General features: G+C 37.7%; 1 protein-coding gene across 1 annotated transcript in view; it reads right to left on the bottom strand.

Annotated features, from left to right (window-relative positions):
• Positions 1–12,716, bottom strand: part of LOC109089835 (NACHT, LRR and PYD domains-containing protein 1 allele 2-like) — a 77,520-nt gene that overhangs the window by 43,328 nt on the left and 21,476 nt on the right. Inside the window, exons 6-9 of the mRNA XM_042749678.1 lie at positions 9,036–9,203; positions 8,711–8,884; positions 8,438–8,602; positions 7,153–7,199 (exon numbers count right to left, since the gene is read on the bottom strand). Of these exons, the coding sequence (XP_042605612.1) occupies positions 7,153–7,199; positions 8,438–8,602; positions 8,711–8,884; positions 9,036–9,203 (554 nt within the window). The remainder of the gene's footprint in view (positions 1–7,152; positions 7,200–8,437; positions 8,603–8,710; positions 8,885–9,035; positions 9,204–12,716) is intronic.

The raw sequence follows: 12,716 nt of genomic DNA, 5'->3' as shown, positions 1-12,716 counted from the left end.
AATTGTTTCATGTTTCATTTTTCAACAGATGTCTACAAAATAATCAATTCACTGTGTTATTATAATTACACTTACTGTACACACACACAAACTGATGGTGACAAAAACTTTGTTTAACATTTGAGGGAGGGCTGTTAAGATCTATCAACATAATACAGATAGCCTAGTTATTAGATGAGGAGCCTGAGATCAAAATGATGAAGTTATTGTTTAAGGCAGAACACTTCATGTACTGTTCAATTTTGAGATTTTGGTCTATTTTGCTTCGATGTCTTCTTTTGCTTTAATGGAAAGAAAATTTCCAAAATACACATTAAGGTGTTTGTTTTAAGCCTACTGTAGAAAATTGGATGGCATTTTAGGCTGGTTTGGCTATTGCTACCGGAATGGTGAGTCCATTAAAACTCATTCTGTCATCAGTCTCATGTTTCCAGTTTATTCTCTCAACATGTAGGAGTAGACATTTCCATGGTTACAAATGTTGGCAATTGTTGGTTTCTGATAACCCATAAGCAAATAGAAACCATTAGTATATACAAAACTAATAAAACAAATCCAAACAAAAATCCAAAAACAAAATAAATAATGAAGAAAAAAATTGAAGAAACTAAGTACTTCAATGTAAACAGCACATTACACTTACATTGTTAACAACACAACAATTCCACACAAGCCATGTATGAGTAGAGAGATGGCTTCTCACACACACAAACACATTGGGACTGAGGCTTGTTTAGTAACACAGGTGTTCTTATCAGCACTCAGTCAACCAATAAGATCACAGCAGAATTTTCTACAGCCGCTCCCAAATATGCTAACATTTGCATACAAGAAAATGTATAATACCAATTAATTTTATATACAATTTACATGTTTCATTCACATGGTCTACAACCATTTCAACCCATTGGAATTTAACAGATTACTAATACCCTATACTATTAACCATAAAGGTTCCCACAATTTCCCAACTCTAACAATGATAATGTCAAGATTTGTGTGCGAGGAGCTAAATAAAGAGTACCTACTTTAACAATACATTAGACAGAGATAAATCATTATAAATGCAAGTAAATGTGGAAACCATGACTCCGGGAAGACACTAGACAAAGGGAGCCAACCAATACTGCCCAACAGGATACTAGATAAACACAAAGCTTCAACAAAACAGTTTCAGATGACCGTTACAGGCCATAACAGAACTTCTTGAAAAGGTGGAGGCCATGGTTCTGGCAGAGTTGTAGACGGAAGTATTACTGTCAATTGCTCTAATAGAATCCCAGAGGTAAAACAAGGCTCCAACAGCATGACTAAGATTAAGTTGATCACAAAATAAATAGCCTTGGCTAGGGACAAGGTGATGAACCGGAACAGAGCAAACAGGATTGAACAAAGGGCCATGAACAAACTTGAAAAATTACACTCCCAAGAAATACAAACAACCAACAGGACCTTGATTAATTTCTCTCTTGTGAAAGACACTGACCCATCAGCAGGTTTCTGAGTCTGAGAGAAAAGACGCACATCACATTGCCATAACTTCTCCACATCCTTATGCAATCCACATCCTTATGCAACTGATCCATGGAGTGGGAAGCCAGTGTGCAAAGCTCAACAGGTTTCTGAGTCTGAGAGAAAAGACACAAATCACCTTGCCATAACTTCTCCACATCCTTATGCAACTGATCCATGGAGTGGGAAGCTTGACATAAACACTGTGTCATAGAATTAGTCTTCTCACCCAAAGAAGTAGGTCCCTGCAGTGTCCACCCCAGGCGAGTACACAAAGCAGCTGGACTTCCAGGAGGACCGAAACGTACTCGCTCTTTGGAACAAAGAAGGTGAGGATGATCAGCTCCCACTAGTAACATAGGTTTAACCTTTTGAAACCTTGAAGACCTAAAACTTCTGCCGCAAAAGACATAAGTATGGTTCTCTGAACAGTCATCTAATATGGCAGTCGTCTCCAGAGTCTTTCCTTGGTGGCTCAGAACTACCTTTACAATTTTCAGAAGAACAGAGTTAAGACCACTGCTCAAATGAAATATCCCAGAATCAGGTTTGTGTGCATTCACTCTATGCAGTATTCCTAAGTGACAATTCTGACACACTGGACATTTTCTTTGCAGGTCACAGTTGAATGATCTATGGGCCCAACCACATTTCCAGCAATGGTTATTGTCAGCAATTCATTCCTGTTTGGCTACTGTATCAAAGCTCTGAAATTCAGGACAATGACTAAGATGGTGTTCAGTACGGCAACAGTATGCACAAGATGGTTTACATCCCTCATTCCTTTCCTCTGATAATTTCACTGTTAGTAGTTTTAGTTATCCTTCTCTGAGTGGGAACATTCACTTCTGGACTCACCCCATGAAGGAAAGCAGCTGTTTGGAATTGGGACATGATAGGTCTCCCTTCTCTTGTCTGAAACTTGAAACATTCTGATTCCTCTTCCAACCAAACGGAGAAATTAACCAAGTCATAAGTTTCATCTGGTCGAGTAGTTTTAGCATATATTGCAAAACTGGTGACCTGCTGTGCTGAAAGCTTACTGAGCAATTGATGGACATGTGATGAACAGAATAACTCTTTTGCTCCTTCGTGATCCCAGGACTGAAGCATGCCGACAAGAGCTTGAACTTGTACAGCAAATTGACCAAACCCAACAGGATCTCCTGAACATACAGCTGGCAAGTTCTTAATAGCAGAAATCTCCCAAAGCACCAACTGATGGGGTTGACCATACCTTTTCTGGAGAGCCTTCAAAGCAGTAGTGTAAGGCCGGGAATGATGGGCATAAGCGAAGGCTAAATGTCGGGCTGCTTCAAACTTCAAATGATCCAGAAGAATATGATACTTATATTGTTCAGTTTCCTGTAGGGGCATCAGATTCTTCAATGCCATGTTCAACATGGCAAACTCATGAGGGTAATCACTCTTAAAATATGGAAATGAAAGTCTTTCAATAAGAGCTGACCTTGAAGGCTGTAAAGCGGGCATCATTGAGGCACAGTTGCTGGTCTCTGAATGGACATTGCTGATCAGGTACCATCTGTTGTAATCCAGTTTGAAAGAGTGCAGATGTTTGATTCATATCTCTTTGCTGGTCTTGAGGTCCTGAAGCAGTGATATCTCTGGATGTCAAAGGATTCTGAGCAGACATAATGGAAGGATTAACTTGCTGCTCCATAGCTTTTCTAGTTTGATGTTGCAAAGGAATTTGCTGAGAATGACCAAAAATGCATTGGAATCTCCAGCTGAAAGATCTCTAGGAGGCAACGTTGCAACTCTTGAAGGAACACAATTAAATGGAGCATGGGAGCCATTAGATGAATATACTGGATAAGCAAAATCAGGCAGGTGTGGAGGATAATCCTCCACTTGGAAAGAAGGGCAGCCAACTTGGAGGCATCCATTGATGACTAGGCATATAAAATGTATTTCCCTGCATTTGATAAGGAGGAAAAAGGCATATCATATGTGCTTCTGAAATTATTATCTTTTTCTATATAGTGTAGTAGTTAGATTTGTGTCGTACGTGGCCGCTTGTCGAGCATGAAAAACACAAGTTTTATTAAATTCTGAACATATTATAGTATACAGCATGGAAAGAGTGCTCCCTTCAAAATTATTAAAAACAGTCAATCACACAAAACTACAAAAAAAAAAAAAAAAAAAAAAAAAAAAAAATCACAAAAAAATAAAACACATTATTAAACCTTTTTTAATAAATAAGTTAAAAACACACGAGAACAAAATAACACAACACAGCACAAAAAAAAAAGACTGTAACTGGAGATTCGAGTGTGTGGATTCCCACCTAAACTCCTCTAATTGGTCATTGCGTTTTAGAAATCAACAAACATGTCTGTGATTGGCTACATTGCTCACCTCTGCTAAATGTCATTGTAAAATTATTTGACGCTTTCCATAGAAGAAGATACATTGGATTGTTTGCCAAATCTATTTCAAGATGCTATTATTACGAAGAAAACTCAAGTCCGACTGTCCCCCTCAGTCCAAAGGGGGGGCATAGGCATGTCCGTGGTGGGGGCCAGGCTCAATCAAATCAAAAGAAGTTTGAAAAAAAGAGACCTTGCATTTTTCTAAATTCCACTGCCGAGTCTTGCATTTTTCAAAGAAAAAAAACATGTTCTGTGTGATTTGTGAATGCCTTTAGAATGTCCTGGGATGGGGCCCCCCAAAGGGGTGGGGGCTACGGGGGTGTCCTGTACACCACTGATCCTGTAGTAGATACTACGGAAAAGACACTGATTTACCGTTATCAGTAATCAGCTGCTCGCGAGACTCGTTGTCAGGACAACGACCGTTGACACGAAGGAAGATCTCACGTGTGGGCTATTAATCTATGCGAGTGAAATATTGCAGAGGCAAATAGTTTTTGTACAAATATTTTTTATAGGAATCTACATAAAAAAAGTAAAATAAAAATAAATAAATAAAAATACTGGCCAATGTACTGTAATCACAGCATTTGCTACGTTGCAAGCATAACTGCAGTGTACAGGGCCTATACATAAAGACTTTAATGGCAATGAAAAGAACCTCATTTAAAATCTTCACTTGCATTTCAGCATATCTCTGAACTGCAGTTGTACTGTATCTGTACTTCCTTATACTGCAAATCTACAATTGCACTTCATTGTGTTGCAGGTTTACTGCTGTTGAACTTTGAACTGCAGTTGTATACTGTACTTCATTATACTGCAAATCTCCAGTTGTACTTCATTGTACTGCAGTTATACTACTTTTTACTGCAGTTGTACTTCAATGTACTGCAGTTATTTTTTGTAAGGGTAGTCACATCTGCTCCGGTTTATTTAGGTTCAAAGTTCACTAAACAGGACCGAGAGTGCCACTTAAAAATAAAATGAAGAATAAATTTATTGATTTAATAATTCAAACATAAAAATATATATAACTAAATAACTTTTTAAATGGACAAATTAATAGATATATTTAAAGATGTTTATTTAATTTGTGTTTTCAATTATAGTTTAATAAAACAATAAATTAAAAAATATTTTTTTTAAATGTATAAATAAACTGTTTATTGAATTCATGTTTTAAAACGTGTATTGATAAAATAATTAAAAGGTACATTAATAAAAACATTTTTAAATGCACATTTTAAACCGCTTTTTAAAAATGTATGTGGCAATTGCTTTTCTCTCTCTATTTGCCAATTGCTTTTCAAAAAATGCCTTGCCAAATGCTTTTCTTTCTCCAGTTGTCAATCGAGTTAAAAAAATGCCATTGGACAGTACACACGTGGGAGCAACCAATCATCTTTCGCCTCGATTTGAAGAGCCTAACCCTCTCTGGATTGTAAATGTAACATGCATTGTTATTGGACAGTGAGAAAAGATTTATGTTATTATAGCGGGAGTATGAAGACGGATTCAAGCTACACAAAATGTCAGGGGAATCTGAACGTGTTTGGAGAAGGATTGTGGATGATTTGTTAGCTTTAGCTGATTTCTGTGAAAGAAATTCTCATCTCGGTTATCAGGGGCTGACGCAAAATGCGGCATCGGCAGCGACATTTCCGGCTGCATCTCCAGCAGCACGGACTTTCTTCGCTGGCCAATTACATAATTTGATATAATACTTTTTTATTTTAAAATAAGGATTTAACAGTTTGATGTGTGCTTTAAAACTGTATCAGAAAATAGACCACTTTGTATTGAAGATGTAAGTTTAAACCACACAGTTCACAAACAAGTTTATTAGAAATTTGTCAATGTTTACATTCATGCATTTAAAAGACGCTTTTATCCAAAGCAACTTACATTGGAATCAAGGAATTGAACCTGTGACGTTGGTGTTGCTAACACCATGCTCTTCTGAGCTATAGGAAAAGCCAAGCATTGTTAACCAAGCATTACTACACTAGTCATCTGAGAAGAAAATATGTTCTTCGAGAATTCAGTAATGAAGAGGCAAAGAAAATGCAAGGAAGCAGCATTTATACTATATCCAATCCTTCTTAAGGCCAAAGAAGTGGCATTAAAAATTCTGAATGACATTTATTCATCCAACCAATCATCTCTTACATGAAAGATTGAGGTGGAAAAACAATCAATGACTCAATGAGTTTTAGTCAGGAAAGTGAAATAATCTCCAAACAAAAGATGCTTGAGCCTTTCTCAACACTAACTTTTCAGAGACACTTTTTCAAGCAACTGGTCTCAAGGTCCTTTTTCATGCAGTGTCCTAACAGGAAATATATTATGTTATAATAATATAGGAACATGCTACACAAAGATTGACAGCCATAGAATTTTTTCTCTTTACATTGAACAATACATATTCATTTTTTTTATATTTAGAAAATTGTGTCACATAAGACCAACTTTTTGGGGCCAGTCTATATCTTGAAATTATTCATCCTGTTTTTGTAACATCACAGAGAGACACTGAAGAGTTATAAAGCACAAATCCAGCATAGATGGGTTCAGTGAATGTGGTGTTGAATGTGTGTAAGTGTCTGAGAGTGTTTGTGTCAGAGATGCTGTAGAAGGACAGAATGCCGGCCGGCTCGTCCACATACGCTGATACTTTGTTTAATGGAGGTGCTGGGGGAGGTATATGTGTTCCAACACCACAATGATTGACAACCAGTTCTTTCGAAAAGCAGCCTAGAATCCAGGATTTGTTATTGCCTCCAAACCAACAGCTATGACCTTTATATGACACTGCCACGTCACCCTCCCCACTCCATTCAGCCTCCCAGTAACAGCGTCCAGACAGACGCTCTTTACACAGAACCTGCTGCAAGTCATTGTATCTCTCTGGATGATCAGGATATGGCTCATAATTCGGTTTGGAATTATATAACAACTTTTTGTTGCCCTCTAAAAGAGAAAGACGATTGTGTGCCGTGTACAAAAAAAAAGACAATCCACAAGAAAAAACACAAAAGAAAAGAGAAGAAATAAGACCAAAAAAAAATTTTAAAAAACAAAATTGGTCTTGCATTTACTTTTTGGTTCCACAAAATACATACATTTTTTTGACCGCATGTACAGAGTAAACATTTGATACTTGAGGCCTTATTCTGGTCTTCTGTAAAATGCTGTCCTGTGAAGAGAAAGTATGTGTGTGTGTGTGTGTGTGTAGACCTACATTTTTGTAGTCCTGCTTTAATCATGTTCTCTCCTCCGTGATCCAGACTGTCAAAGAAAAAAAAAAGCATAATGTGCCATGTTCTATTCATCTAACTTGCCAAAAATGAAAATATAATAAATAAATAAATAATAATAATAATAAAATACAATACAACAGATAAAATAAATAATCATTAAATAAAAATATTTTGCTGTCCATCCTTTACTAGACAATTTTTGTACTTTGTTAGAGGCCAAGCACCAACCATTATATTTTCTTATTGTTCTTCAGCTCTTAGATTATGGCAGCTCACAGAACTGCTTCTGGGAATCTTATGAAACTGTCCAAATATGTCTATGCTAATAACTTTTGAACCATATTTTTCCCCCCTCTCAACTCCTTGGCTCACAATGGGTCACTTGCACTAATTGACTTCATTTTCTGTCATGATCTTTTTTAACATTCTGAATTTTTTTTAGGAAAATATATATATATATTTTTTCAAATTCATCCTAAAAGGTTTGTCCATTTTTCACCAACACTGGCTGAGATCATATTCAGACCATGCAGGCAAAAAGTTAAAAGATTTTTGATAGACCACACAATTCTTGTGTAGTGTATCAATGAATTTTGATGAAGTGCACACCAAAATGGATGTGAAACTATATGTCAACAATGCTATTCAGACCAAACTTGGTACATGTTATAACAACCATGACACACCACAGCACAGTAACACCTACTGGTCAAGAAATATAAATTTTTGCTTATACTGTAACTTCTGAACAGTTTTTAATTTTGTTGTAAAATGCTTTATTTTATGAACACTTTGGCATATTGAATTTGATGAAATATTTGGGTTTCAGTCGATACAATGAACTTGAACAGGTAAGCTAAACTTTAAGTTAAAATATTCCTAATATGTTGGACTTTATATTAAAAGTAGCTTACTTTTACCTTTCGAGACATTCCCTCACTTTCATTGACCAATAAGAGTGCTATCTGTAATGTGTGTGTTGAGGGAGGCATGATAGGCGAAAGGGCCTTTTGCAAAGGTTGTAGGAAATCATGCTTTATTTTTGTAGTTCCGTAGTATACTACTAGCGCAGAAACTGCCGACCCTAGCTTTAACAGAAAAACATTGGCTATGTAAATGTTAAATTGGTTCATTTTCTGCCGCTGGAGTCACATTCTCAGAAGATCTATTTATATGGACATGTAAACACACATCAAAATCCCTTAATTTAGAGTTCATGAATGAAATCATATAAGACTACTTTTAATTAAAAAGTGTTCATCATACCAAAGTTTTTCCAGTTTGCAGTTTGGATCCTCCTTTCTAGAAATGAGAACTGAATCTCCAGGGTGATTGTAGCTCAGATCCAGCTCTCTCAAATGGGAGGATTTTAAACTCAGAGCTGAAGCCAGATGAGAGCAGCCATCCTTTGTCACCATACAGCCAGATAAACTACAATGACAGACATCAAGGGAATAAATACATATTTATTTATTTATTTATGAATAAATGAATGAATAAATGAATGAATGAATGAATGAATGACTAGTTTAAATTTGCCTCAGCTTCTCCAGTTTACAGTTTGGACTCTTCAGTGCATCAGCGATCAGCTTCACTCCTGAATCTTTCAAGTCATTGTTATTCAGGTCCAGCTCCTTTAGACAGGAGTTTGATGATTGAAGTGCTGAAGCCAGACTTTCACAACACTGATCAGTGAAATTACAGATGGACAATCTAAACAGAAGATTAAATGATTACATAATTTACCTTTATGTTAGCACCACACTTACAATGCACAGTATCTCACTTTTCAACTTTTATCCAACATATCCACTTTCTATATACTGTAGGTAAAAAATAATTTTATAAAAATAAATATACAAACCTCAATATTTCTAGTTGACACTGACTCTTCAGTGCATCAAAGAGGAGCTTCCCTCCTGAATCTTTCATGTCATTGTTACTCAGGTCGAGCTCTGTCAATGAGTTATTTATTTGTAGCGCTGTAGCCACACTTTCACAACACTGATCAGTGAGATTACAATCTGACAATCTAAAAAGATCAGTAAATGGTTAATTAACACTTTGCAGAATACCCACTTAAATAAGAAGGTTGCAAAACTGTTTGATCTCAACATTAACAACTGTTACTTTGTCCTAAACATTTTAAAGCACCATTTAATCACAATCACAGTTGATCTCTCTAGGGCCCTGTTTACACCTGGTATTGAGATTGGTCGATCGGATCACAAGCTGAAGGGGGAGACACATTCCCGTTCACACCTGGTGTTTTAATCCATCTCTTCTGTTCACTTCATGATGGCGCCAGTGTGTGTGGCGTGCCGTCTGCTGCTTCTAGTCCCAATTGTGTTTGTGTTGTTTCTGTCAACTATCTGTAAAAATGTCAACTCTCTACTGGTATATGATCGCCAAACACTACTAAATATAAGATCTGCCACAAATGACTTGGTGAACTACGATCGGAGTGAACAGAGAACTTCTCTCCCATTTGTATCTGCAATCCCTTTTTACCTTTGGTGCACGCCAGTTCCTCTTTTCCGGAGGAGGCGTTATGGACACTGGGGTAAACGCAGTGGACTGCTGGTAAAAATCAAACGCTATCTGGCTAAATGTTTCTGGATCAATCATTACACCACACTTGCTGAAAACAAACTCGATCGACGTCACGTTATTTCCTGGCATTCTATGGATTCTGTATACACTGGGCTGATAACGCTCGTCGGCAGGGACGTGGATGTCCCCCCTCCCCGCTCACCCCGTCTCCGTAGAGGTGGCGTGAATCTCCAAAGCCTTCGGCCGCTGGATCGGGAACCCCTGATGGCAGAAGGCCTGACTCCGACCAGGATAGCACTGGTAAATGCTAGATCACTAACAAACAAATCCTTCATTCTTAATGACTTTTTCACCTCCCGTGCACTGGATTTTTTATGTGTGACTGAAACATGGCTAAATGCCAGTGAACTAAGTTCACTGTTTCACCTTTTTTTTTAGAAGTTTTACCGATTGATTGTACATATTTTAACTCTCCGAGGTCTTCTGGACGAGGAGGAGGAGTAGCGACAATTTTTAAAGAAAAATTTGAATGTCATCAACTGTCATCAGACATTTACTCCAGCTTTGAACTTAATATTTTCTAATTGGGTCGATTCTAGCCGGTGTTGTGTGCTGTGATATACCGACCACCTAAATATAATAAGGACTTTATCAATGATTTTTCTGACTTTTTGTCTGGAATTATGTCAAATTATGACAGGGTTTAATAGTTGGCGACTTTAATATACATGTTTGTTGTCCTATGTAGCCACTAATGAAAGATTTTTTAAATGTTATTGACTCTTTTAATTTGGTCTAGTTTGTGACAGATCCTACACACGAGCATGGACACACATTAGATCTTGTTTTATCATGTGGTTTACAAATTTGTAATCTTGAAATTTGTGAAGCGTCTTTTTCAGATCACATGCCTGTTTTATTTGAGATCTCTCTCCCTTATTTTAAACCGAGTGGACCAGCTCGGCGATGTCGTGTGTTTAACTCTTCCACGGCTGCGCAGTTTTCTACTGTTTTTAAAGTTTGGATGAAACTAATTGTATGCTCACTTCCTGATCTAATACTGAAGAGCTATTCTCACTGTTTGATTCTTCCTGCCAAAGTGTGTTAGACCTTGCACCTTTTAAAGTCAGGGTTGCCAACTTTGGGACTTTGGCTGGAGTGAGACTAAAATTTCAGTTTGCGCGTGTGCGCGGAGAAAATGTTTGGTAACCCTAATTTTAAAAATCAATGTCAGTCCTTGTTTACTTTGTATAAAGCTAGTCAAATTATGTGACTAGCTTACCTGCTGAAGCTCTTTTTGATTCTTCTCCTCTCCAACTTTCTTTTGAAATATTTCAGCATGCTCATCTAATAAAACGTAATTAGGTCAGAAATTTTCAGAATTCAGAACTTTTTGGCTCAACTGCCACGGGGACTGGTAGATGAAAAAATCCACCAGCCAAGCATATTTTTACCGGTCAAAATAATAAACAGCCTTTTTTTTTGTCACATATATTCATTTCAGTACATTTAATTGAGATAATAAGGTAGGCCTATTATGTTGAATACAAACATGAAAATTGTCCAGAGCAAAATTTGAAATGTATAATAATAAAAAAAAAATCTATATATTGATCAAAATCAGAGAAATGTATGAAATATTACTATCATTGGAGTGAAATTTTTATTTTTGTCAGTTTTGTTACCTGACTCGTGTGTAAGGGAAGGCAGAACGTACTCGGTTACTTACGTAACCTCGGTTCCCTGAGAGATAAGGGAACGAGTATTGCGTTGCAAACGCTATGAGAAAACTAATTTTCTCGATAAAATAACGGCCATGGTGTGTAAAGCAGAAGCAGCCTGGCCAGGGCGGAGTGTGCAGGATCCGCGAGTGCTGAAGACGTTCTGCGCGGCTTTGATGGGTGCCCGGCCACAAATGGGTGGCGACCGCTTCTTCCAGTGGCAGGAGCTTCACATATCCTTTTTCCTCAGCGCCGTCAACAAATAGAGCGTTAACTGTACGTACACACCGCCGCCGACTTGAGCTGCAAAGAAGCTCTGGTCGCTTTGTCAAAGACGCTTGTCAAAAAGTACGGGGAAGCTTGACGCTTTGGCCGCTCTGAATATTGAGTGTGAAAATTTCATATTTTGGTATGAACATTAACCCGCCAGTGTGGCGGATAGCATTTTGAGATTTACTCGCCAAACGGAAAATCTACCCGCATTTGGCGCTTGGCGCGTGTTAATTTCGGACCCTACATTAGACTATTTTTATTGAGCAATTTAGCTAGCCCACATCATAACGCACGTCAGACAACATTTGCAACTATAGTTGAAGTCTGTAACTTAGTCTCGGCAGACTGATTAGGCAAGAACGTTTGCAGTGACAAGGGTCACCCACCATTTTATTATTTGCTTTCCTTGATTGTCTTCCAAACTTTCACACCTGCCGACTCCGAACCTATGCCCCGAACTCTCTCTGAACTTCTCACACGCAACTGACGTATCAGGTGCAAGGTTTTTAGTCAATCAACGATCAGAGAATACTGCAGTGAGAACGTTGTAGGGAGATGTAACAGCTGTGGGCCTTAAACTCCTTTCCTGTCATTAATACGCTGTGGTCTAGTCATCAACAGAAAATTAACGGATTGAGAGGGGAAAAAAAATTGATTTTGGCGTGACATTTCTTGCGTGTGCGTGAGAGCGTGAGATTGATGCTGAAAGCGTGAGTGTCACGCCAGATGCGTGAGAGTTGGCAACCCTGTAAAGTTATGCATTTTAAGCCAAAAAGTGAACCATGGTTGAATGATACTACTCATGCTGTCAGACGAGAGTGCAGGAGAGCTGAACGACAATGGAAGAAAAACAGATTACAGGTGTCTCTTGACATCATAAAAACACCTGGCATAAATACCAAAAAACTGTAAAAATCGAGAAAACAAAATACCTTTCTGACATTATCTTGAAGAATTCTCACAAACCTCAAGCTCTTTTTAGAACAATTAATGCTGTA

This window comes from Cyprinus carpio, chromosome B22 (assembly GCF_018340385.1).
Source record: "Cyprinus carpio isolate SPL01 chromosome B22, ASM1834038v1, whole genome shotgun sequence".
In the NCBI taxonomy this organism is placed as follows: domain Eukaryota; kingdom Metazoa; phylum Chordata; class Actinopteri; order Cypriniformes; family Cyprinidae; genus Cyprinus; species Cyprinus carpio.
This window is presented reverse-complemented; position numbering and strand designations above follow the sequence as displayed.